At 42.7% G+C, this 27,709-nt stretch overlaps 1 protein-coding gene across 2 annotated transcripts; it reads left to right on the top strand.

Annotated features, from left to right (window-relative positions):
- Nucleotides 1-3,216: 3,216 nt before the first annotated feature.
- Nucleotides 3,217-27,160, top strand: LOC115177810 (atlastin-2). Of its 2 annotated transcripts, XM_029738784.1 has the most exons (14): nucleotides 3,217-3,337; nucleotides 13,627-13,901; nucleotides 16,231-16,365; nucleotides 19,275-19,379; nucleotides 19,768-19,818; nucleotides 20,505-20,561; nucleotides 20,778-20,870; nucleotides 21,233-21,371; nucleotides 21,972-22,099; nucleotides 22,409-22,465; nucleotides 22,993-23,064; nucleotides 24,286-24,717; nucleotides 25,348-25,362; nucleotides 25,475-27,160. In XM_029738784.1, exons 1-14 carry the CDS (start codon nucleotides 3,265-3,267, stop codon nucleotides 25,583-25,585), a joined length of 1,743 nt encoding a protein of 580 aa, XP_029594644.1. In that variant the 5' UTR covers nucleotides 3,217-3,264; the 3' UTR covers nucleotides 25,586-27,160. The 2 variants fall into 2 exon arrangements, with proteins under 2 accessions (XP_029594644.1, XP_029594646.1); XM_029738786.1 differs by lacking the exon at nucleotides 25,348-25,362 and having other exon boundaries at nucleotides 25,475-25,605.
- The last annotated feature ends 549 nt before the right edge of the window (nucleotides 27,161-27,709 follow it).

Genomic DNA, 27,709 nt, shown 5'->3' with positions numbered 1-27,709 from the left:
TGTATATATATATATATATATATCCATTGATATTTAAGAATATAACTTATAAATTATAAATGTCTCATGAGCTTAGTTCAACAGTCACACTCCATGAGACCCAAAATATAAGCTTGTTTTTCTCCAATGTTTGTAAACATTGTACATGTAAACAAACACTGTATAGCCTCATAACATGGCTAAGACAAAAAAAATTATATCATGGATGGTCAGTCGTTCCATCCATAGCTATTTCTACTAATCTGAGATTGGTTACATTTCTCCAGGCCCATCCCACAGCTTTTTACCAAAACAGAGGTGGGGCGTCCATTTTGTTATTGTTTCATCTGTGGATTTGCCCTTAAGTTGCATATTATCAAGATATCAAAGTCTCACCAACAAAAAGGTAAACAATAGGCCTATAGCAAATGCAGCATATGGAAATAATGGTTCACATGTAAATAGCACTTTTCAGCAGTGCTCAAAGCATGCCATTCCATGAGCGCAGAATTAGTTTTTTTAACTCAAATCAATGAGCCCAATCAGTCGTCCATGACAACAAAATCACAAACAACAGAGTAGGGCTGGCTAATAAGTCCTTAGTTTTGGGGTCATGCTCGGGTAAAACAATTTGTCTAATCTATACTTCCATATTTCCAAGTCCTGTTCTTGAAGATTAAGGGGTATAACATTTATTGGAATGACTGGAATTCTGATAGACCTTGGTTTTTAAAGTAGAGATATAATTTAATCGTATTATTATATTTATTTGAAAGCGATGGGTTCGAAGAAGCCTACATAACCAACCCATAAAGTAAAATTTTACATCTATGTATGATTTATCCTGCAATAGTTCAATTGGTAACATACATTTTTGTCTTCTTCTAATGCATCTTAAGGGGAAAGTAATCTAAAAGTAACAGAATGTAATCAGATTGTTACTGAGTTTGGGTAATCCAAAAGTTACGTTAATGATTACAATTTTGGATAACAGTAACTGTAACGGATTACATTTAGAAAGTAACCTACCCAACCCTGAAATTAAATAGTAACATAAGATGAATAAAAAAAAATACCCAAGAATGAAGCTATATACAGGGAGTACCATACAGCATAGACCTGATTATCCAGACATTTGGATAAGTTATGGGTCTATTCTCGACTGTTTATAAGGTCCAGAAAGTTACATTAGCAGGTTACTCATTATGGTGTATTTTGATCACACTATCGCACTCCACATTCCATTGAACTTTTCTAGACTGTCTTCAGCGTACAGAGACTGCAAGAAAGTCTTTAATTACTGTGAAGATTAATGTTTCCCGAGTTCTTAGTTGTCTTGAAAGCACTGAAGTCGGAAGTCAGAGATTTCAGAGTTCCCAGTTGTTTTGAACGCAGCATTTCTGTTGTGCGCTAGCTCCCTACATCATCACTACAAGCGCTATTTTATTCGCCAGATACTCTACATGCCCATGTGCTGGATAGGCCAAGTACAAAGAGGGACTGATCGAACAGCCAATGGAAAGGCACAATTGAAATGCCCACCCAGCTTGGCTCAGCAAAGAGAAAGAATGAGTGAGAGAGAAGGGTTGTACACCAAAGTTACACATAATAATAAGTAATTCCAAAATGTTGACAAATGCTAACATTTAATCGATTACAAATTGCACGACGACATGGATGAAAAAAAAAAAAAAAAAATCCTTCCCCTGAGTGGAACTGAAAAAGCACGACCCTCCCCCATTTTCCTCCTGGTAATAATTGTGTACATTTCGACCGAACCCTAAGAGGCGATCAGACGCATCGTGCACAGTTACAAGCACACAATGCGATTTTTGTGATGGAACGTCCGGTTATTATAATAGCTTGTATCAACGTTTACATGCTTTGCAAGAAGAACCACTTCCCTAATAATCCTGTTTACATGGACACATCTGAAATCAGGCTACTGACTTTTGATGAATGCAGAAAATCGCCAATCCAAATAAACGATCTACCACAGTGACCATATTTTTACGAAGACCGTTTGATTCTGAGTTCGTACATATAAAGTTTATAAGATGCATATTTTCAGTTTTTCCTAACTCACTTCACTTGCGGATACAGTGGGAAATTTGCGCTGCGCAGATTAAATACCCCGCTCGAACCCCGATTAAACTGTTAACATGTCCTAATAATTCGAAAGATTTCTCAGAAAACCAGGTGTTTCAATTATTAGTGTGCATGTAAATGAACTCATTGACCTCTATATGAAAGGTCTGAGTGCTTTGATAGTGAAATGGACAGTGCATTTGCAAGGACTTTTCCTAACACCACTTATTTGCATCACCTGCTCCATTCAGCTCGTACCACAAACTAACAAGGGTCCACGAAGATGCACGTTTGACTTTGTTTGGGACTGAAAACATGTTTGTAGGGTTTAATCATTTAATCAACTATTTAGATATGACACAAAAAAGGATAGAGAACATGTTCGATCAATATGGGAAGACCACTGAGTCAATATTTACTTCATTGACTGTTTTAACGTGTCCACTCAATGAAGCGTGAAACATAACATGTTTTCTTTATGTACCACAGTTAAAGTGGATGAAGATGAATGTAGCCTAGTTATACAAATATGATGCTTTAGGTTGTTCTATTGGTTCACATGTGCTTCGACTTGTTTTGATGGCTCGCTGCCCTCACAATACCGGCCCATGTCTAATAATGGATTATACTGAGCTGGGCCTATTTCTCTTTCAGTCCAACTGTGGAGTTGGTGATAAGTGACATGGAGTTGAAATATTTCTGTATATTTATATTTTACGTTCCGTAATCTGTCTATATATTTTGTGGGGGGAAAATTGTCATCATTTTGTTCTAACCATTTACAAAAATGATACAATCTACATGGTTCAGTAACTGGAACATCAACTGAAAAATGCATAAACTTCACATGGACAACTCAACCCTAGATCTCTAAATATCAAATAGAACATAAAAAATGATTTTAATTAAAGATATTTAATACATTCAACATATTTAAAGGCAAAATGTTATTTGGGCATTTGTGTGTGTGTCTGCATGGCAAGAACAATGCCCAGTATCAGAACATAATAATCAAAACAAAAATCAATCAGAAGGTTGAGGCTTTCAATCAAAGTACAAACAATGAACCTACATCTTCCATTAATAGATTTAGGACCCTGCGGAAAACCTACATCGTCTGAACTTGATAAAGAGACAAGGGGAGGGGGGTTTGGGGTTTTTACGTCAGCTGAATTTGATTATTTTGAACGGGTCAAGATGGCGGAGGAGAGCGGGTTGAAGCATCGGAATCACTCTCAGCAAAATAGCGAAAAGAGCACTTTCGACGAAGGTATTATTTATCCTTAGTTTGTGAATGATATCTAAACATAAATATAATTAGGTTTTGTGGGATTGACGATATTATCGCTGTTTCATTCTGAGCTAACGTTATCACGGACGAGGGAATGTCTATCGAGTTCCAGTGCAGAGCATCCATCCCATTATTCGTTTCCTACTCAACATCACTTTTCAATTTTGGGAAGAAAATGTTGAATTAAAATTATCGTCTTGATTGGGTCTGACTGAAACTAAATATTATGACAACCCAAATGTTTCAGTCCACAGAGTCAAAGCCTGCCTAGCCGGGAATAATACGTTAGCACTACACAATAACTGACTGTTCCTTTTTGTAATGCTTGCTAGCCAATTTGTTATCTGGCTGACATTTTTGTCTTACTTGCTAGTTTTAGTAAATCCAGGTAATCTTCGTTTTTTTTTTGCCATCTAGCGAACTGCCAGTATGTCTTGCCCCATTAGCCAACACTGGTACCGTATGTGAAGGCATGATCCACCTTATGTCAAAGCTAATGGTAATCTTCAAGTGTCAATGTCATTGTTCGATAGCTATTGGTAGCTAGCTAGCGTGAGCTTGTTAACATTTTAGACCGCTAGTTAGTATTATTGGCTAGTTTTAAATGAATGATCTGATTAAGTACATGATGACATGAATGACATAATTGTTTTGTGTAACTAGCTAGCTATTTCAGTTGGCTAGCTATCTAACCAGTTAGAGGTTTGTTAGAAGGTAACGCGGCCAAAGAACCTATGCTCTAACGTTAGTATACTGCAAACAGAATAGCTAACTAGCTAGTAGCCTTGCCTACTTGGAATTCATTTGGCCAGCTAGATGTTAGTTAGCTGCTGTAGTAGCTGGTCTTATCTACACTCTTACACAACCTCAAGAGGTTAGCTAGCTAGTTTGCCTAGGCAGTTGACCATCAATGTTGGAATACTGTGCATACTTAATACCTTGGCTTGCCAACTACTATATCATTAACTGTTTCAATACTGACTGCATGGTAGTAGGCCATTGCACTTTAACTGTTTCCACTAAGCCCTAGAGATCACGTTTGTTTACTTGCAGCAGTTGTTCCTGTAACCTTACCTAGCCCTGCTGCATTGATGCACAAGTCTAGGGTTATCTCACATGGTGTTTTTTTAAACATTGACCTAGCCAGTCATACCACGGGATTGCATGGTGGGTTGTAAGGAATGGCTTGAGTTGAGGAGGATGTGAGCTTGAGCTCATGTTTTAAATGGATACTTTGGGATTTTGGCAATGAGGCCCTTTATCTACTTCCGCAGAGTCCGATGAACTTGTGGATACCGTTTTTATGTGTGCAGTACGAAGAAGTTGGAGGTAGTTTTGTGAGCCAATGCTAACCAGCGTTGGCTACAGATACCCATAGACTTCCAGTCAATGCGCTAATGTTAGTTAGCAACTTCCTTCAAACTAATATAAAATTACATTAAAATATATGGTATCCACAAGTTCATCTGACTCTGGGGAAGTAGATAAAGGGCCTCATTGCTGAAATCCTGAAGTATTCCTTTAAGTTGGATCTGCTAATTTGGACATAATTTGGACTTCTTGAAATGAGGCAAGGTCAGAGGTGTAGGAATTTAAACTTCTCGGAATTGTTAGGAATAAAAATGTTCCCATACAAGGAGAGAACTGCGTCTGACCATCCATCCAAGCATGGGAGATTAAGAGGATGGCAAATTTGTGAAAGGAAAGCTATTATTGGGATATTTTGCCTCCGTCTAAGAAGTAGGCTAAGCCTTGTCCGGAGCTCGAGCCAGGATGGACCATAAGGGCAGGAGCCCATCTCCTGTTTCTAAAGTGTGAGGCTACTGTCTGGCTATCCAATTAAATGTTTTCCTATCCAATGTTCTCCCCATTTCCACCCTTAAGACCTAGGCCAAGCTTTTGCACCTCTTGGCTAACAATTTGTGCCATCTAGCTAGCTTAGTTGGAGCAGCCATTTAGCATAGCTTGCTCTCTCAACCAACATACCTCCCCTGCAGTAATGACAAACTGAATATGCTTTAATGTGTGCTTAGACTGCCTACTGACTTGAGTTCAGAGTTCAGATAAATTGAGTTCCAGTGAGTCCAGGTATCATCCTAACATGGCATTATCTGTGACACAGCTGTCTCAGTGGACAACTGCTGACGGAAGAGATCTCTGGCTCTAGGATGGTGACTAGGATCAGCTTCCCCTCTCACAATCCTGACCTTAACGATTAGTCGGAAAAATACAAAACTGACCCGAAAGCAATGTCTATGTTCAACTTCAGCCTACACTGATATCTGCGCATGCATCTGAACAGTGCTGATAAGTGAGCAAGAGAACATTGGCCTAAGTGAACAACATTGCAGGGCCTAGGTTATAAAAAGCCTAGGTTAGCTTACGAGCCTGCTGCTGCCTACCACCGCCCAGTCAGACTTCTCTTATCAAATCATAGACTTAATTATAACATAATAACACACAGAAACACGAGCCTTAGGTCATTAATATGGTCGAATCCGGAAACTATCATCTCGAAAACAAAACGTTATTCCTGTTACATTGCACAACCTTCAGTGTTATGTCATAATTACATAAAATTCTGGCAAATTAGTTCGCAACGAGCCAGGCGGCCCAAACTGTTGCATATACCCTGACTGCGTGCAATGAACGCAAAATGACACAATTTCACCTGGTTAATATTGCCTGCTAACCTGGATTTCTTTTAGCTAAATATGCAGGTTTAAGAATATATACTTGTGTATTGATTTTAAGAAAGGCATTGATGTTTATGGTTGGAGCAACGTGTACCTAAGCGATTATATGCAACGCAGAACAGGCTAGATAAACTAGTAATATCATCAACCATGTGTAGTTAACTAGTGATTATGATTGATTGATTGTTTTTTATAAGATAAGTTTAATGCTAGCTAGCAACTTACCTTGGCTTCTTACTGCATTCGCGTAACCTCATGGAGTGCAATGTAAAGCAGGTGGTTAGAGCGTTGGACTAGTTAACCGTAAGGTTGCAAGATTAAATCCCTGAGCTGACAAGGTAAAAATCTGTCGTTCTGCCCCTGAACAAGGCAGTTAACCCACCGTTCCTAGGCCGTCATTGAAAATAAGAATGTGTTCTTAACTGACTTGCCTAGTTAAATAAAGGTAAAAAAATATATATATATAAAATACATCGGTGTCCAAAAATACAGATTTCCGATTGTTATGAAAACTTGAAATCGGCCCCAATTAATCGGCCATTCCGATTAATCGGTCGACCTCTAGTCTGAAATGCCATTGAACTCTAGCCTCGATTTTTTTATTTCTGATGTTATGCAGGTTATAGATCACATCTTGCCCAGTATCTTGCTTCATATTCATAGCATTTGAGTATCGATTTCTCAGATTTGTCACGACTGCTGTTCACTATAAACGCAGCAGCCTAGAGTTTACTGCCACCACTGTATCCCTCCTGTAATTTTTCCCCACCTTGACAACTCTCTCTGGTGTTGATGCTTTTTGTTTGAATCTCTTTGGATAAAGGGCTTGATGAGGTACACTTCTGAGGCTCAAAAAAAAGTCCCCACTCTACACTAGGGATGATATGATTCACTGATGGGCATCGGTCCCGATTCAAATGTTTAAGCTAAGACTGCATCGGTCCCAAACGGATACAAATGTAGCATGCATCGGTCAGAAAATCGTTTTGAAACGTTACGAATCACCAATTCACTTTTTGTTGCACATATTACTTGTATACCTTCCGAAAAGACCATGTTTTGTGACAACTGATGCGTCCTCTCCTTCAATATCGAACTAAGCATGTAACTGTGACAGTCATTGATCTAAGTCATTTTGCATGCCAAACAACCCCAGGGAATATCAGTAGCCTAGTCAAACTGTGCCCAGTTCTGCGCACTGACCAACGTGCGGTAGGTGGCCTGTTCCTGATCGTGCACGTCTTCAGATTTCAAATGCTGAAATGGCTTGTGCAACATTAGGCTTTATTAGAGTGACAACCTATGTAAGTTGCTAGGTTATTGTTATCTATGCTCTGTTGAAAATGGTTTTTACCGGAATAAAAGTAAGCTACTGTAGACAACTCTAATCTGCTATAGGCTACTTGTTGAACGGGCTTAACATTTTAATTCATTTTTTGATTGTTCTGGTTCACAATCAGCAATAGTTAGTTTTGCGTTAGACAATCGGTGTATAAGGTCATTTTAGATATACAGGGTAAGGTTCACAATTTCATAACTAAGACAGTAATCATTTTGTGAGGCAAACTGCATGGCCAAAGTAGGAGGAGAAAAGAAGCTCACTAAACTTCCAAACGGTCAAAACCATTTGATTTTGAGATGGGGTGAAATCCAAAGTTGTGGTATATATTCATTGGCTATGGCATAGCTAATTTGTAAATGTTAAATATTCATACATTACTAGCTCAAACACTTAATCTGCAAAAATGACTAATTTGTGGGGGGTGATTTCAGATTTGAGCAACAAAGCTGTCTAAATCGCCCCCCCCCCCCCAATCTGATAGTGGTAGTGGGGTGGTAGATGCCTAATCTCCTTTATGGCTCAGATCAGGTGCCTACATGGTTCTTACTCCATAATTAAGCAATAAAGCCTGAGGTGTGGCATATGGCCAATATACCACGGCAAAGGGCTGTTCTTATGCACAACGCAATACAGAGTGACTGGACACCACCGCTGTGGTATATTGGCCATATACTGCAAACCCCTGAGGTGCCTTACTGTTATTATGAACTGGTTACTATCTTAATAAGATCACTAAAACAACATGTTTTGTCATACCCGTGGTATACAGTCTTATATACCATGGCTTTCAGCCAAACAAAATTCAGGGTTCAAACCACCCAGTTTATAATTATGCATAATTCATGACACACACGCCATAGACCTACATCATTTATACACACATGTCAGCTTACAGATTCAGCTCATGAGCTCCATCAGCAACACATTTTCTTTATTTTTTCTTTTTTATGGAAAATTTGTTTATGCAACATGTTAGTGCATCGATTACCTTTTTTTTTTCTCTAATCAAACCGAATCGCACCGAATCATTTCAAACTAAAACGTCTCGTTCTTGTATCATATCGGATCCTATGTATCTAAAGTCAGCAAAAAAATAAATGTCCCTTTTTCAGGACCCTGTCTTTCAAAGATAATTCGTAAAAATCCAAATAACTTCACAGATCTTCATTGTAAAGGGTTTAAACACCGTTTCCCATGCTTGTTCAATGAACCATAAACAATTAATTAACATGCACCTGTGGAACGGTCGTTAAGACACAAACAGCTTACAGACGGTAGGCAATTAAGGTCAGTTATGAAAACTTAGGACACAAAAGAGGCCTTTGTACTGACTGAAAAACGTCAAAAGAAAGATGCCCAGTGTCCCTGCTCATCTGTGTGAAGATGCATTAGGCATGCTGCAAGGGGAGGCATGAGGACTGCAGATGTGTCCAGGGCAATAAATTGCAATGTCCGTACTGTGAGACGCCTAAGACGGCGCTACAGGGAGACAGGACGGACAGCTGATCATCCTCGCAGTGGCAGACCACGTGTAACAACACCTGCACAGGATCGGTACATCTGAACATCCCACCTGTGGGACAGGTACAGGATGGCAACAACTGCCCGAGTTACACCAGGAACGCACAATCCCTCCATCGGTGCTCAGACTGTCCACAGTAGGCTGAGAGCGGCTGGACTGAGGGCTTGTAGGCCTGTTGTAAGGCAGGTCCTCACCAGACATCACTGGCAACAACGTCGCCTATGGGCACAAACCCACCGTCGCTGGACCAGACAGTACTGGCAAAAAGTGCTCTTCACTGACGAGTCGCGGTTTTGTCTCACCAGGGGTGATGGTCGGATTTGCGTTTATCGTCGAAGCAATGAGCGTTACACCGAGGCTCTGGAGTGGGATCGACGTGAAGTGTCCGTCATGGTCTGGGGCGGTGTGTCACAGGTGCCGATACAGTATGTGTTGCGATTTTATTGCAATGGATATTCCAAACAGGCTATTGATCACCATATGTCTGCTGCAGAGGGACCAGAGTACCATGAGAAAATCAGTCTTGGAAATAAGTTTTGGAAACATATTGGTTCCATATTTAGAAAGATGGAGAACAAGCTATGAAGGAAGAATACTGGAGTTTTGGTGCAAGTACAGCCAAAGAGCGCAAAAATAATACTGCAAAATTATCAAAGCAATATGATGGTTTGTCAAAATGAATCTCCCTATAACTATAGATTTTTTTTTTCTTGCCCCAGTCACTACCTAATGCACACGTGACTCCTTTTTATGCACATTGAAATTACGATTGGTTTCTCTGAATTGCCCTGTGAAAGCCTAACACTAAGATCGTTTTTTATAACTTGGCAATAGAACAACCTATCAAATTATGCTCACCTGAACCAAATTGTGATTTATTATGAGCCGTTTCTGGATTGCATAAACAACTAATTGTGTGATGGTGGGGATGCTGGCGTTGTTCCAAACGAAACCACTGCGCTTGCTGTAGTTCCTCAACGGCACTGCTAGGAGACCTCAAAAAACATCTTATAGTTGAAGACTCTTTTGAGATATTTGAGTCACTCGCACCCATCCTCTTGGTTGGTCCCCTGATGTTTGGCATGGTAACATGTTGGTATATGAGCAAAGCGCTCTAAATAATGCAGCAAGTCTTCCTGAGCCATGAACTCGCTCTCATCCCGTACCTAGTCAGATCGTTCATCACTCGCTCCTCCCGGCAGCATTGGCTTCCAGCTGCTAATTTGGCCAAAGGAGCTTCTATCCTCTTCACTTCTATCCTCATAGGCTGTTTGTTCTACTGTTAGAACCAGTGGGTTCACCAGTTTTATGACAAACTGGGTCGGTTTTATGAAAAACTGGGTCGGTTTTATGAAAAACTGGGTCGAATCAATCTTAAATCTCCTTCCCTCTGCTAACCCTTTTTCAGTCCAACTCCCCATGTAATCTGAAAGCCATATTGCCCAGCCAGATATGGTGTAGGCCTAAACCCATTCAGTCCTTTCAGGACTCTGAAGGTGGAGTAGACCGGGACGGAGGCTAGTGATTACGCTTTCAAGTTTGTAATGCAGCCTAGCCAAATGGAGACATTGTGAATGGTCATCCTCTGGCTGTTACTCTAGATTAGGGTTTCATGAGGGCTGCAGTGCGTGTAGGCTTTTGTTCCATTTCAGCTGTAACAGTGCGACTCCAGGTGTGTTTAGCTAGTGCTGGTCACGAACAAAGACCTGCACACATTTTGAACCCTCCAAGGCCGTGGATGCCCAATCCGGTGCTGCGCTAGGTTTAGGCCTATGCCTCTATGGACATTTTCCGGCCACAGGATTCTCCATTATACATTCTTTTTAGTACAGGTTTAGGTTTGTTTAGGAGTTGTCCGGATGTTACCCGCTGTGCCCTAGTCTCAAATCAAATCAAAATCAAATTTATTTATATAGCCCTTCGTACATCAGCTGATATCTCAAAGTGCTGTACAGAAACCCAGCCTAAAACCCCAAACAGCAAGCAATGTATGTGAAAGAAGCACGGTGGCTAGGAAAAACTCCCTAGAAAGGCCAAAAACCTAGGAAGAAACCTAGAGAGGAACCAGGCTATGAGGGGTGGCCAGTCCTCTTCTGGCTGTGCCGGGTGGATATTATAACAGAACATGGTCAAGATGTTAAAATGTTCATAAATGACCAGCATGGTCAAATAATAATAATCATAGTAGTTGTCCAGGGTGCAACAAGCACGTCCGGTGAACAGGTCAGGGTTCCGTAGCCGCAGGCAGAACAGTTGAAACTGGAGCAGCAGCATGGCCAGGTGGACTGGGGACAGCAAGGAGTCATCATGCCAGGTAGTCCCGAGGCATGGTCCTAGGGCTCAGGTCCTCCGAGAGAAAGAAAGAGAGGAGAGAATTAGAGAGAGCATATTTAAATTCACACAGGACACCGAATAAGACAAGAGAAATACTCCAGATGTGACAGACTGACCCTAGCCCCCCGACACATAAACTACTGCAGCATAAATACTGGAGGCTGAGACAGGAGGGATCAGAAGACACTGTGGCCCCATCCGATGATACCCCCGGACAGGGCCAAACAGGCAGGATATAACCCCACCCACTTTACCAAAGCACAGCCCCCACACCACTAGAGGGATGTCTCCAACCACCAACTTACCGTCCTAAGACAAGGCCGAGTATAGCCCACAAAGATCTCCGCCACGGCACAACCCAAGGGGGGGCGCCAACCCAGACAGGAAGATCCTGTCAGTGACTCAACCCACTCAACTGACGCACCCCTCCCATGGACGGCATGGAAGAACACCAGTAAGCCAGTGACTCAGCCCCTGTAATAGGGTTAGGGGCAGAGAATCCCAGTGGAGAGAGGGGAAACCGGCCAGGCAGAGACAGCAAGGGCGGTTCGTTGCTCCAGCCTTTCCGTTCACCTTCACACTCCTGGGCCAGACTATACTTAATCATAGGACCTACTGAAGAGATATGTCTTCAGTAAAGACTTAAAGGTTGAGACTGAGTCTGCGTCTCTCACATGGGTAGGCAGACCATTCCATAAAAATTGAGCTCTATAGGAGAAAGCCCTACCTCCAGCCGTTTGCTTAGAAATTCTAGGGACAATTAGGAGGCCTGCGTCTTGTGACCGTAGCGTACGTGTAGGTATGTACGGCAGGACCAAATCGGAAAGATAGGTAGGAGCAAGCCCATGTAATGCTTTGTAGGTTAGCAGTAAAATAGTCTGAAACTTGTATTTAGTTTAACACTTTAATAGATGCCCATTGAGGTGCCCAGTCAAGCACCCTTATTGCCCATATTAAGTCCTATAAGACAGAAGGCTGTTTTGGTACTGCAGCACAAGGTAGGATTATTTATACGAAGGGTTCGGTCATGGTCAGTCAAGGCCATGGCTATGATGAACAGTTGCTTGTGTAGATGTCTATCAAGTTATTCAATTAGCATAGCAATTAGCACAAGACTGGTTGCTTTGCCCTTAAACCCCTTAAATGTCGCGCTCATGTTGTGCTGATCTAGTCTGAAATGACAGGGCTTTATTTGTCTTGCGTTCTGACTGGCCGGTGATTACTGCAGTGTCATCTACTGTAATGTGATGAGGTTGGCTGCGTGTGCCCCTCATTATGGTCCCCCCCTCTAAATGGGCTGACAGTCCTTGAGGAGCCCTCAGACTTTAATGAAAGAATTTGGCCGGGGAGGCCGACTGATGTAGCGCTGGCAGGGCTGCACAGTCTGCCTGCTAGGTGTGTGTGCGCGCACGTTTTTTGTTCTAACTGCTCTAACCACTGTTTGTTTCTTATCCCTTCGCAAACTTGGCAGCCCAGTTCCTGCCACTGTTTCCTGTTATGCATTTCAGTGAGCGTATGGTACAGACAGTATTCTTCCAGCTGTCTCACCCAAAGAGCAGCTCAACTATTCAGAGAACATCAGAATATATTGTAGTTCAACTTCATTGAATTGCATCCATAAAAGGTTAATGATAGTCATTTAGGCCTACTCATGGTTACTGCTCTCGTATCGTTTGATTTGAATGTTGTTGCTTTGACATACTGACATGTCTGAAGTCAAGAACCGTTGACATCAAAGCATGTGACTTATGACTGGGACCTGTTACAGCAGTCTGCTGTTTCTGATGTTTAAAGGGGACAGTTCCCACAAATTAAATTATTTTCATCTCTTTCAAGGACCTTACTGGTGTGATCAGAGCGGGCGTCTCTCAGACATAGACTACCGGTCTAAACCACACCGTAGAAAAACAGGAAGAAAGGCAACCAGACACACCAACTTGCTGCTAGTTAACACGCAACATTTTGAAAACAGAATCTTTGACATCCCGGCATCTTGATCGGGTTCACTGCAGAGTACCTTTTTGATGTTTTTAAATGGATATTATAGTTCCAAGATTTGTCCTTGCTCCATTAACCCAAGGTTTAGACTAGGTAGGTTTAACATGGCTACATATTAGTCTTAGCATCGTTGAGTGGAAAATGATGGTGTAATGGGTTGATATGCCCCAAAAATTAAGTTAAAGTAACACAGTTGAATTTATATTGTGCGTGAACTAGTAGGCATATGCAGGTATCTGTGTGCAATATCCACTTTATATCTAACCAGTAACCACTTTCAGGTTTGAAATTGTTAAACTCTGATTTGGGTGTGGGCTTTCTCTTTATGTTATAAATTGAGTACCTTCCCTTTAATGATTCTAAGCATCTCTCCCAGGTGAGCATGGGGTGGAGGATGTGCCTCATAAGATGAGCCCTGAGGAAGAGAAGGCCCTGTTGTCGGAGGAAGGTGCGTTGTCGGCCAGGCCGGTACAGATCGTCGTGGCTCACGAGGACGACCACGCCTTTGAGCTCGACGAGGCGGCGCTGGAGCGCATCCTGCTGCAGGAGCATGTGCGCGACCTCAACGTGGTGGTGGTGTCGGTGGCCGGTGCCTTCCGTAAGGGCAAGTCCTTCCTGCTGGACTTCATGCTGCGCTTCATGTACAACCAGGTGAGGCTATACACAGGCGTTCCTTGTACAGGCTACATGTACAATCAGGGCCTAAAATGAACTTCTTGGTCCACCAGCCACTGTCAAAATATTTTTTTTACTCAAATTACACCAACAAAGCCCAGTAAAATAGATGTGCATGCTTTGTAATGTTTCTAAAACAACAAATGTATTACTAGTAATGTGGTACATTATTTAATGTTTGTGACCCTGAGTCTTTCACAGGTTATCTTGGTAATGCAACTGTTTCTTCCTGTGAGATTGAGTCTGACTAGTAGCTGTGTTGTCTTCTCTTCCCTAGCAATTGAAACACAAACATTGAAAAGGTTGTGAACAAAACAATGTAAATGGCCAAAAACACAAGGACAAAGTCTCACTTCGGTAGACTTTCATTCCAAGTAAATTAGACCTACTTTTATGCCTGTACCAGTGCTTCTAAAAATGTATCTTTCACTCAGCTCTTCACGTGCGCACAGCCCCCAGCCCGGCGGTGTTGCAGCACTAGTTGGGATAGGCTATAGGATTCGTAGCTCTTTGACTTTTGCGATTAATTTAGCAGCTATGAAACGGTTTTGAAAACTGAAATATGCTACTGCAGCATTTATTTGGCTATAAATGTGAAATATTTTATTCACATATGAGTGAAATGCTCGTACTGGAGCCCTGACCACCTGCCAACGAGACTGGTGAAATTGATATCTCACCCGCCAATACCAAAATCTACCTTCAGGTGGCCAGTGTTAATTTCAGGCCCTGTGTTCAACAAGGTGAGGCTAGATGAAAGCTGGTCATACTATACATGTGAAGGTAGGTGAAGCTACACACCGGCCGATATGTATAACCAGGGCTTTTATACATGTGACTTACAACCAGGTGAGGGAACACACAGGCTTATGTTGTGTATGTACATATACTACATAAGCGAGACCACATAGGCATGCATTATTACATGTAGAATTAGTTGTATTTTGTATTTAGGAGACTCTTCCTGGGGTCCAGCTAAATTAAGGCATATACAGTTTAAAAACACTTAAGTGGCCGCATGCGTGTTAGTGTGCAGCCTATACTGACAACACACACGCTCTGACCCACCAGGAATGGAAATACACAGGAAAGCAATGCAAACACTGTCTCTCAACCCACCAGTATGGAACATACCAGAATATGAGGCAGGGTTCAACATTAACCTGTTTTTTTTTTGGGGGGGGGGGGGGGGTTTGAGACAAAGGAAACTCATGCTTTTGGCTAAGTAGATAGACGCCAGTCGATTTCCAAGTAGAAATTCACTTGGCGGCCAGTAGACTTCTGGTCACTTGCCCCGACCGGAGAAATTGATGTCAAACCCCTGTGAGAACTGTAGCACGGCTCATGTCACATGTCTGAACTTTGTGGGTCTGAGTGCTTTGTGACCCGTGGGGTTTCGCTGCATTGAAGAGCTATTTTCTGCAGCGCCGCTGTGAAATGATCCAGTAGCACTTATTGAAAATATTGCCTGTGTTGGGCTACTTGGCAGTGCTTTGGGACATCTGCTAACATGAGTGTCCTTTGAACAAGTAGGACTTTCAGGACACTATTGGCCCTGCTAGAACATTTTACAAGGATGGACTTCAAACAAACTTGTTAAATGAAATCATACAAATAACCAGATGATACTTATCTTGAGTTGGAAAACATTGTCCTCATACTTTTCACTCAAAGTGAAACTGTTAAGAGCTGCGAGGAATTCATTCACGCCATTCATCGGACGCTTAGTGAGTAAACTTATCAGGATTTCTGCCACAACTTGCTAAACCCTTGTCAGTTAATTACCTTTCGCTGTTCTTAACTTGTTTAGGGGGATGACCATAATCCTTTTGAGCTGTGCTTAAAGCTGATTTCTGGGCAGTACAATGCTTGGGACTGTGGCCTGCTTTTGCAAGAACTCTGCCCTTTATTCCAGGCATAAAGGCTGCTTTTGTGTGTGGCCCTCGAGGTTTGAGTGGGGATCGCCATCAATATGCAACTCAAGTATGCTAACAGAAGGGTCTGGGTCAGGGGCGTTCAATAAGTAAAAATACCTATCCCCTAGACACTTCATGCATATCTGGAATACATCTGATGGGTATAAGCAGGTACTGTAGTATTTCTTGCCCTCTAATAGGCTTGGTAGGGCCTTAACCATATTGCTCGCTTATACCTTTCAGGTTTACATGAATTGTCTAGGGGAAATGGCTAGAGGTTGTTTCTGGGCAAGGCCTGAGGACTGCTTAAGCCAACGAGAGTTGTGGTACTGTAGCTACATGGCTCATATGATCTTCAATCTCTTGCTTTGTCTTCTTCGTCCTTTCAGACATCCTGCTCCTGGCTGGGTGGGCACGAGGAGCCACTGACAGGCTTCACCTGGCGGGGGGGCTGCGAGAGGGAGACCACGGGCATCCTGGCCTGGAGCGACGTGTTTGTGGTGGACAAGCCAGACGGGAGCAAGGTAAATACAAAGTCACTTTTCCCTTGGATGGGCACACATTTTCTCCCAACTAATGTTGAATTGTTTTTAAGACATTGCTCTCCAAAAGCAAAGTTTCTGATATTTTCAGACCACTAAAACAATCAAAATCAGTCCATATCAAACGCCATCAGTCGTGAAGCAAAATGTGGAAATGATATGCCGTTTATAGTCTCCGTTCATTTTGGATTGCGGCATATAGCTGGGAAACTTAAATCAGTTCTACCAAATCTCTATCAACATGTTAAATGTGCAACCAGAGGGAAAAACATTCTAGATCACCTGTACTCCACACACAGAGATGCGTACAAAGCGCTCCCTCGCCCTCCATTTGGTAAATCCGACCACAACTCTATCCTCCGGATTCCTTCTTACAAGCAAAAATTTCAGCAGGAAGCACCAGTGACTCGGTCTATAAGAAAAGTGGTCAGATGAAGCAGATGCTAAACTACAGGACTGTTTTGCTATCACAGACTGGAACATGTTCCGGGATTCTTCCGATGACATTGAGGAATACACCACATCAGTCACTGGCTTTATCAATAAGTGCATTGAGGACTCTTCCCCACAGTGACTACGTACATACCCCAACCAGAAGCCATGGATTACAGGCAACATTCGCACTGAGCTAAAGGGTAGAGCTGCCGCTTTCAAGGTGCGGGACTCTAACCCGGAAGCTTACAAGAAATCCCGCTATGCCCTGCAACGAACCATCACAGGCAAAGCGTCTATACAGGGCTAAGATTGAATCGTACTACACCGGCTCTGACGCTCGTCGGATGTGGCAGGGCTTGCAAACTATTAGACTACAAAGGGAAGCACAGCCGCGAGCTGCCCAGTGACACGAGCCTACCAGACGAGCTAAATAACTTCTATGCTCGCTTCGAGGCAAGCAACACTGAGGCATGCATGAGAGCATCAGCTGTTCTGGACGACTGTGTGATCACGCTCTCCGTAGCCGATGTAAGACCTTTAAACAGGTCAACATACACAAGGCTGCGGGGCCAGGCGGATTACCAGGACTTGTGCTGACCAACTGGCAGGTGTCTTCACTGACATTATCAACATGTCCCTGGTTGAGTCTTTAAAACCAGCATGTTTCAAGCAGACCGCCATAATCCCTGTGCCCAAGAACACTAAGGCAACCTGCCTAAATGACTACAGACCCGTAGCACTCACGTCCGTAGCCATGAAGTGCTTTGAAAGGCTGGTAATGGCGCACATCAACACCATTATCCCAGAAACCCTAGACCCACTCCAATTTGCATACCGCCTCAACAGACCCACAGATGATGCAATCTCTATTGCACTCTACACTGCCCTTTCCCACCTGGACAAAAGGAACACCTATGTGAGAATGCTATTCATTGACTACAGCTCAGCGTTCAACACCATAGTACCCTCAAAGCTCATCACTAAGCTAAGGACCCTGGGACTAAACACCTCCCTCTGCAACTGGATCCTGGACTTCCTGATGGGCCGCCCCCAGGTGGTGAGGGTAGGTAGCAACACATCTGACACGCTGATCCTCAACACTGGAGCTCCCCAGGGGTGCGTGCTCAGTCCCCTCCTGTACTCCCTGTTCACCCACGACTGCATGGCCAGGCACGACTCCAACACCATTAAGTTTGCAGATGACAACAGTGGCAGGCCTGATCACCGACAATGACGAGCCAGCCTATAGGGAGGAGGTCAGAGACCTGGCCGGGTGGTGCCAGAATAACAACCTATCCCTCAACATAATCAAGACTAAGGAGATGATTGTGGACTACAGGAAAAGGAGCACTGAGCACGCCCCCATTCTCATCGACGGGGCTGTAGTGGAGCAGGTTGAGAGCTTCAAGTTCTTTGGTGTCCACATCAACAAACTAGAATGGTCCAAACACTCCAAGACAGTCGTGAAGAGGGCACGACAAAGCCTATTCCCCCTCAGGAAACTAAAATATTTGGCATGGGTCCTGAGATCCTCAAAAGGTTCTATAGCTGCAACATCGAGAGCATCCTGACCGGTTGCATCACAGCTTGGTACGGCAATTGCTTGGCCTCCGAACGCAAGGCACTACAGACGGTAGTGCGTACGGCCCAGTACATCACTGGGGCAAAGCTGCCTGCCATCCAGGACGTCTACACCAGGCGGTGTCAGAGGAAGGCCCTAAAAATTGTCAGACCCCAGCCACCCCAGTCATAGACTGTTCTCTCTACTACCGCATGGCAAGCGGTACCAGAGTGCCAAGTCTAGGACAGAAAGGCTTCTCAACAGTTTTTACCCCCCCAAGCCATAGGACTCCTGAATGGGTTACCCGGACTGTGTGCCCCCCCAACCCCTCTTTTACGCTGCTGCTACTCTCTGTTTATCTTATATGCATAGTCACTTTAACTATACATTCATGTACATACTACCTCAATTGGCCCGACCAACCAGTGCTCCCGCACATTGGCTAACCGGGCTATCTGCATTGTGTCCCACCACCTGCCAACCCCTCTTTTACGCTACTGCTACTCTCTGTTCATCATATATGCATAGTCACTTTAACCATAGCTACATGTACATACTACCTCAATAAGCCTCACTAACCAGTGTCTGTATATAGCCTTTCAAATGTCTTTTTACTGTTTTATTTCTTTCCTTACCTACACACACCTTTTTTTCGCACTATTGGTTAGAGCCTGTAAGTAAGCATTTCACTAAGGTGTTGTATTTGGCAGACGTGACAAATAAACTTTGGTTTGATTTATAAAACAGATTTACTAACTTTGATTTTGGAGTGCAATGTCCCTTTTAAAGACACAATTTCAAATTTCCAGTTGTCCATTGGTTATTTCAACTGATTGAATACCCCTTGATTGGTGAAGAATATGACTTTGTAATTAATTTATCCTTTCTCTGAAAGGTTGCGGTTCTTCTAATCGACACACAGGGGGCTTTCGACAGCCAATCAACTATCAAAGATTGTGCGACGCTGTTTGCGTTGAGCACCATGACCAGCTCTGTACAGGTATGACGCTCTCCCTCACAGTATTGTGTACTTTTTCTATTGAGGTATTCACTACTCGAAGTAGGGGAGATCTAGTGTGCGAATGTTTAATTGCCATTATTGTAAAAATTATAGTAGGGAACTGGGTGACTATAGGCTGTTTGGACTATAGGCCTTTCGCCAGTAACTATCAGGAATGAGGATTTGAAAAATTAGACCTCTTCCTGAGACTTGCGTGCATGTTAAATAGACAGTTTTTGACGTTGTGTCATGTGCTAGTTCTAGACTGACTACCAGACTTTCCTCCTCCCCATACCAACTTTAATTTATGCAAAACATTGATTGTGTGTGTGATCTCTGTAGACTTTAGTACAGGTTATTGATGTTTTGATGATTTGTCACCTGTTAGGTTTACAACTTGTCTCAGAATGTGCAAGAAGATGACCTTCAACATCTCCAGGTGTGTGTGTGTGTGTGTGTGTGTGTGTGTGTGCGCGCGTTTGGATTGTTTTGGGTGGGGGACTTACAATCTTCAACACTGCTTTGGCCATGAGCTTTGGACATTGAACTCCACGAACAGATGCTGTAACTTGAAAAGGATCTTTACTTTGATGTTATATCACAGCCCTCCAGGGGGAAATGTCTACACGATATTCCTTTGATTATCAACCATGCAGTTGGATCTATTGTACTTAGTGGGTCATAAGTAGAGCACTTGTATTGAAGTGTATAGCTGCTTCCTCCCTTGTTAAAGATACACAATGGATGTTTTTAATTGCTAAATGAACTTCAAATTGAAATGTGACTGTACAGGGGACCCCTTTTGGCTCGATCACCCCTCGAAGCAAAAGTTGTGTGTGTGTGTGTATATACATACATATATACATGTATACATACACATGTATATATGTATGTATGTGTGTGTGTGTGTGTGTGTGTATACATGTATATCTCCTCTCTAAAACCTATTCAACAGAAGACTCTTAAATTAGGCGTGTTATTGACATCACTGTCCTATTACACGGCAAGTCAGCTGCAAGACTTCTTGTTGTTATTAATAGATTGTTTGACTGACTGTTGACCTTTTGACGAGGACGTGGAGTATTACTCTGATTTATGGCTGACTTTTGTTTTTCCCCTACCTAGCTCTTTACTGAATATGGAAGGCTGGCCTTGGAAGAAATCTATGAGAAACCATTTCAGGTATTCTCATTTTTCTGCTGCCTTTCCTGAATGAATGGCCTGCAATGCATTTCTCATTGGATAATAACGAAGAGGAGATTTTTAAGTAATTGATATGGCGCTAATAGGCATCTCTAGTCTTATTTCAATATGGCTGCCATTACTTGACACTTTGAAAAGTCTATAGTCCCATAGTATCTTGTTTAATATGTATTCCTTAATTGCCTTCCACAACAGACTTTAATGTTTCTTATAAGAGACTGGAGCTACCCTTATGAGCATCCCTATGGCTTGGACGGAGGGAAGAGTTTCCTGGAGAAGAGATTACAAGTACGCATTTTTTCACTTGCTCCATTATTTGTTTTAGGAAAATCCGAGCTTTAACTTCTCTGACATTTCAGGAACTAAAGCACTTACGCACGTTTGATTATGCATCCACTGTTCAAGCAGCCTGGTATCATATGTCTGCGCAGTCTTGCCAACTCCTATGGATATTGGCATGACAACGGCCAGTAGTAGACTATACAGCACATGGAAAAGAAAAGCTACACACTTGGGTTCTGAAGGAATAAATGTAATAGATGCCAACACTCTGACAGCTATGCTGCCTTCATCAGGGTTTTGGCACAAACCGATCTGATATTTGTCCAACCATTTACTTGAATAAGCAAGGGTCTCTCGACTGTGTGCAGGTGAAACAGAACCAGCATGAGGAGCTGCAGAATGTCAGGAAGCACATCCACTCCTGCTTCTCTAACATTGGTTGCTTCCTCCTGCCCCACCCAGGCCTCAAGGTGGCCACCAACCCCAACTTTGATGGCAGACTCACAGGTACGCTATAGAAGGTTGCTCAATTACCCTTGTGGAAAGATTGCACACCTATCTCTGAGAGCATGAACAGTGTCATTGAGGGGTATCTCCATTTTAAAATAGTCAATTTTCTCTTCTACTTCAGAGTGTATTGACAGTTCATGGGGCTGCCCATGCTAAAACAGGCTTTAGTCAAAGTACCCCTTAGCCAACTCTGTCAATTCCAAATAAACCAGCCCCTACCCCCAAGGCACTCCTGTAGATCTGAAGCGATTTGATAGGTCTAAGCACTACGGTCAGATTTCTACCAAGGCATTCAGAAGGTAAGGTGAAGCAATTACCATAATGCTATATCTATCCAATCATCTCAGATATCCAGGTGTGCCTAGGGAACATGGTTCATTGTAGACTTGCATTTGTGGATTTTAGAAGAAAAGTGCCACATAAATGCAATCTATTACAATACAAAGGTAATCTTTCAAAGTTATAAAGTCTTTGCCTTTATACTTGCGTTTAAGGTCAAATGGTGGTTGGTAAAAAAAAAATCACTGGTTTAAAAGGGAAATGTCAACAGACCTTTATTAAAAAAGAAATGCATTTCCCACTTGTCTCTCCCTCTAGATATTGATGACGATTTCAAGACTGAGCTAGTCAACTTAGTGCCAATCTTGTTGTCCCCGAAGAACTTGGTGGAGAAAGAAATCGGAGGATCCAAAGTGACGTGCCGAGACCTTGTACAGTATTTCAAAGTAAGTCGATCATTTCTAACATTCCTTCTGAGCTTATACCTTGCCATCATTAGCCGCCTTCCACCCAGTGCCCTGAACTTAGTCACTGTGATTTGTGTGTATTATTAGATATTACTGCACTGTTGGAGCTAGGAACACAAGCATTTCGCTACACCCGCAATAACATCTGCTAAATATGTGACCAATAAAATATGATTTGCTATATACCTCTCCTTTTATATACCCTTTTTCCCCTCCTATACCTTTCCTCTTTAATACCTTTTCTTCGTCTGAAAAAATGTTGCTTGCGTTTTTCTCTTTTTGGCACAGGCATACATGAAAATATACCAAGGAGAGGAGCTGCCTCATCCCAAGTCAATGTTACAGGTAGTCAATGATACATTCCTCTAATAAATAACTGGATTTTGTTAAGAAGTTACGAAATGGTATAGAATAGTTTGATACTGGTGCAAAACTGGGAGGTACAACCTGAATTTGTCCAATTAAAAAGCTTGTTTTGTCTTCTGTTGCAAAATGTTCTTGTAAATACAACCCTGAAGCATGCTCATGTTTTCTCTGGTCGTTGACCAAATGTATTGTGTAGCATGAACTTTCGTTGCGTCCCAAAGCCTTTTAGACCTTATGATACCGTTTATGTTACTTGGTCAATGAGAGATTAGCAAACAATGTATACTTTTACTCATGGGCGTGGGGAGGTGTGCCCCTTGCTGACCAATATTTGTGTATTTAGAGGGCCCTTTGGGCTCGAGCAGCCCCAGAGGCAACACGTATTCCATATAGCCTCTTTAAAACTTGAGTAGAATTTCATGCGTATGTAGAACGTCGATGCACCAAAGGAACCTAATCTCAGGACGGCTGCGTTTTCCCCTCTGCTTTCTTCCGCTGTCACCTAGGCAACGGCTGAAGCAAACAACCTTGCTGCTGTTGCAGGAGCAAAAGACATTTACAACAAAGGCATGGAACAGGTAATTGAACAATTCCAGTTTTAAGCATCCAATTGAGCGTCTGACTAATAAAAGCAGTCGAAGCGTTTACATCTGTGCAGAGAAATGGTGGCATGTGTTACTAGCTACATTATACTAAAGATTGATTCAGTTGTAACGGTTTTTTTGTTGTCCATTTAACCACCTAATATCTTAATTAGAAGGCTCTAAAACTCTGCAAAGAACTCTGTTTTCGCTCTCAACAAAGTTGGGCCCTCCGAGCGCCTACATCGATATGTGATAACTCCTTGTAGGTCTGATAGGATTTAGTCCCATGTATAGCACCCCTGTGTAGTCTGGTGTGCTAGATGTTCACATTTACATTGTTTCTTCTGTATTGCTCTACACAGAACAAAAATATAAACGCAACATGCAACATTTTCAATGATTTTACTGAGTCACAGGTAATCGGTCAATTTAAATCAATTCATTTGGCCCTAATCTGCGGATTTCACATGACTGGGAAGGGGTGCAGACTTTGGTGGGCCTGGGAGGGCATAAGCCCCTCAGGTGGCTGGTCTCAGACGATCCCACAGGTGAAGGAGCCGGATGTGGAGATCCTGGGCTGGCGTGGTTACGCGTCGTCTGTGATTGTGAGGCTTAATCGTACTGCCAAATTCTCTAAAACGACGGAGGCTGCTTATGGTAGAGAAATAAACATGACATTCTCTGTTAACAGCTCTGGTGGACATTCCTGCAATCAGCATGCCAATTGCACGCTCCCTAAAACTTGAGTTATATGTGGCACTGTTGTGACAAAACTGCACAGTTTAGTGGCCAGTTATTGTTCCCTGCACAATGATCATGCTGTTTAATCAGGTTCTTGATATGCCACACTTATCAGGTGGATGGATTATCTTGGTAATGGAGAAAAGCTCACTAACAGGGACGTAAACAAAATTGAGTGAAATAAGCTTTGTATGGAACATTTCTTGGATCTTTTACTTCAGCTCATGTAACCAACGCTTTAGATGTTGTGTTTTATGTTTAGTTCAGTATAGGTCTCCCAGATCTGAGGGGCAAAGAGATGTCTAGACTTAGAGGCTAGGGGTTGATTTGCGATCGGAAATGTCTTTGATTGCTATAAAATGTTCTTGCATCTGTCAGATGCCCAGACAATATGGGCTTATAAGACACTGAATATTTAAGTAAATGAGTTGCAGTATGTGTATGTCCCTCATAGCGAACTCCCCTTTCTCCCAGGTGTGCGGAGGCGACAAGCCCTACATGGCCCCCGATCAACTGGAGCACGGCCACGCGAACCTGCGGCAGGTGGCGGTCAAACACTTCCGCTCGGTCAAGAAAATGGGCGGCGAGGACTTCTGCCGGTGCTACCAGGAGCAGCTTGAAGCAGAGCTGGATGAGGCCTTCACGAACTTCATCAAACACAACGATGGCAAGAACATCTTCTACGCGGCACGCACGCCAGCCACGCTCTTCGCCGTCATGTTCGCCATGTACGTGGCGTCACTGGTCACAGGCTTTCTGGGTATCAACACAGTGGCCATGGTGTGTAATCTCATTATGGGCGTGGCACTGGCTGCACTTTGCCTATGGGCCTATGTGAAGTATTCTGGCGAGTTCCGCGAGGTGGGCAGCTTTATCGACCAGGTGGCAGAGACCCTGTGGGAGCAGGTGGGTGATCCGGGAGTGGAGGTTGGGGGGGGAAGAAATGCCTGCGGCACGTGTCTTGATCAGACTATTATGCATGTTCTGTTTCTCTTTTGCTTGGGCTCTTTCACTCACTCCTTTTTCTACACCTCTCATCTCCCTTTTAATGTATACCTACTTTTTTTCTGCTCCCTTTCACTCTTTTCCTTTCTACCCCCTCACTCTCTTCCCTTTTCTTTCTGTCTCACCCCATGTCCCCCTCCTGCTTACTCTTTCACAGAGAGTGTTTGCTCCCAAACTCTTTCTCCTGTTCTTTTTCTAATCTATCTGGATGTCACTGAATGTGATTCACCAAAACACCTCTTTTCTCTCTCAAACCAGAATTTCCTTATCAGCCCAAAATGTGGTTCCTTATCTGCCTTTGTCTCTCTGGTTGAACCCTGATTTCTTTACCCTTTCTCCAGAAGTGTGCACCCACCACTTAAAATAAATGTATTGTAAGTGTTGCCTGGAGGGAGTTTCAACCAAATTTAAATCTGAGGGAGGGTGCAAGTGCACACTTTGGTAGAAGGGTAGAGAATTGGGACACCTCCCTCACTACTATCCCCACTAATTAGTATTCCCTCTGTTTTTTTTACTTTGTGCTTGCCACAGAGGATTCCACGAAAGGTGAGAGGTGGACGGAGGGAGAAAAGGCTCCATCTTTTGTCATTTGAGACAAAAATACGTCACTACTAATGTCATTAACACAGCCACAATACTTCCCTTGCCTTGTTTTCAGATATTTTCCAAACTCTTTGAGGTGGCGAGGAGTCAAGTCCCGTTGGATTCCTTGATAACGGCCCAGAGAACGAGACTGGCCTCCAACAACAATGTCAAGAAGAAAAACTAGCACCTGCCAGTTTTCCCCCCTTTCGCTTGGTTTCCAGTGTCCATTTTTAGGACTATATATAAATGTTTTCTTTTTTGATAGCTCATGGTCCCCATGCCATGCTGGATTAGTATTTAAAAACTGAATTTTATACCTGGTTCTCACCACAAATGTAGAGTACAGGTTGGCACTTTCATGGTTGATTTGTTTTCTCATTACATGTTGAGGGGATTGTGGGGTTAAGGGTGGGTAGGGTGACATTGGGTGCTTAAGTTTTATCACGTTTGTGCATGATTTAGCTGCCACGATTTCCATTTTTGATATGGATGAATGTGCTAACGAACAAATTAAGCTTGCTTTCCTTTCCTTGCTCCTTTCTCTCCAGCTTCAGTTGGTTTTATTCTCCCCCCCCCCTTCCTTTCATCTGACGTCACCCCCTCTCCTCCTTTTGTCTTTCCCACCACTCTTGTCTCTCTCCCCAGGTGTTGAAGCCTCTGGGCGATCACTATATGGAGGATAACATTATGCTGAGTGTGGTCAACAGTATCTGTCTGAGCGTGCAGGTGTCACAAGTTAGAGTAAATGAGTGACCGACGGTCCGCTTCCCACACTAACACTGCCAACCTGCCCGTATAACCAAAGTATACAGCTTTACCCTCTGTAATTGGTCATAGCCGCTCGTCACTTAACTCGGGCACCCAATGAGAAGGCGGCATTATGAGCGGTCGGCAGTGCGGGGAAGGATGAGCCTGCCTCTTTTTCCTTGATCAGACTGCTGATTGGATGTCTTGTGAGATCCATCCCCCCCCCTCATGGAAACTGATTATTGTTATGGTGACGGGACATTTTGTGGCAGTTTATTTAAGCGTGACATTTTCCAGCTCAGTAGTTTGTGGTTGTCTGGGACAGGCAGCGTTTAAACCACAATTCACTCGTCTTCTCTTTAAGAGCTTTCTCGTTTTCCTTCCCACTTGTCTGAGTGAATGGATATCAATCAATGTAAGAACCACTGCTCTATTTCACTAACACTGGTCGTTGCTGTTTTGAGACGCTACAGTTCCACACCGATCGAGGTATAGCTAGTTGTAGCCTGCTTATCAGTTCAGCATCACCCTCCCCTCACACCTCCCACGACGTCTCTCAACCAGTTGCTCTTAAGATGAATCATTTTGTAGATTTCTATTATAGTATTAGAATTGTTATTCTGTTGCAATTATTCCATCCAGACCATTACCACCAATGTGCTGTTTTGTAAATTTTTTTTTTTTTTTTTTTACTCATCCAAAATGGGGCATGTGTACGAAATATACATATATAAATACATTTTCTATACCTTTTTTGTAGCTGGAAGAACAATGGTTTTGTGGTAGGCCACTGTGCAGTTTACTGTATTTAAATGAATGCTTTTGTGATTTGTGTATGTCCAATAAATTCTTTTTTTTATATACATTTGTAAAGTAATCTACATTGAGCACTGCAATTCCACCCCCCGCTGACAAATGTTTGTTAACTTAATTTGTCTTCTGTTGCAGTTGAAAGTTATTTTGGTTAATTTATTTTTCAATACAAGATTAAAACAATACCACAGTATATGAAGTAATGCTTGCTTGGTCCGTTTGTACAGACCGAGGGCCCCCGTACACATTCAGCAGTGTTGGGGTAGTGAACTACATGTCATTTAACTACCTTTTGCAGTAGCTTGGTGGTAGCTGAACTAAATTCAAATCTTTAGTGTTTCAGGACTTTTTTTTGTTGCTAACTATTGGAAGTACACAACTTTTTTTTTTTTTCAAAAAGGAAATAAAATATGGGTGAAGTAGGCGATTACCTTTTTCGGGCATCAGACCTGCCGAATTCTAATTTGAAACCGTTTTAATAGCCTTCATTCCAGAATGACCCGTTCTTGCAATGTGTAGAAATTTCCGATTTAGATCATTTATCGAGCAGTAGTTTGGATGTCGTGAACTACTTTTTCAAGAACTTGATTTTTCTTAATGGTAGCTTAACTTCTCCCAGTGTGAAGTAATTGGTAGCTTGGTAAAGTGTATATATTCAGAGTAGCTTCCACAACACTGACATTCAGGCTGTACAACTGAGCAATGCATTTGACAATGGTTGTGACAGAACTGATGTGCAATGTTTACA

This window comes from Salmo trutta, chromosome 38, assembly GCF_901001165.1.
Source record: "Salmo trutta chromosome 38, fSalTru1.1, whole genome shotgun sequence".
In the NCBI taxonomy this organism is placed as follows: Eukaryota; Metazoa; Chordata; class Actinopteri; order Salmoniformes; family Salmonidae; genus Salmo; species Salmo trutta.
Note: the sequence above shows the minus strand (reverse complement) of the source record. Positions and strands in the feature narration are given on the sequence as shown.

Bases quoted from the DNA above. Each gene is read 5' to 3' on its own strand.
- LOC115177810 (XM_029738784.1), top strand. From the start codon at position 3,265: ATGGCGGAGGAGAGCGGGTTGAAGCATCGGAATCACTCTCAGCAAAAT. The intron at 16,366-19,274 runs GTAAATACAAAG...TTTCTCTGAAAG, and splicing joins ACAAGCCAGACGGGAGCAAG to GTTGCGGTTCTTCTAATCGA. The intron at 22,100-22,408 runs GTAAGTCGATCA...TTTTTGGCACAG, and splicing joins ACCTTGTACAGTATTTCAAA to GCATACATGAAAATATACCA.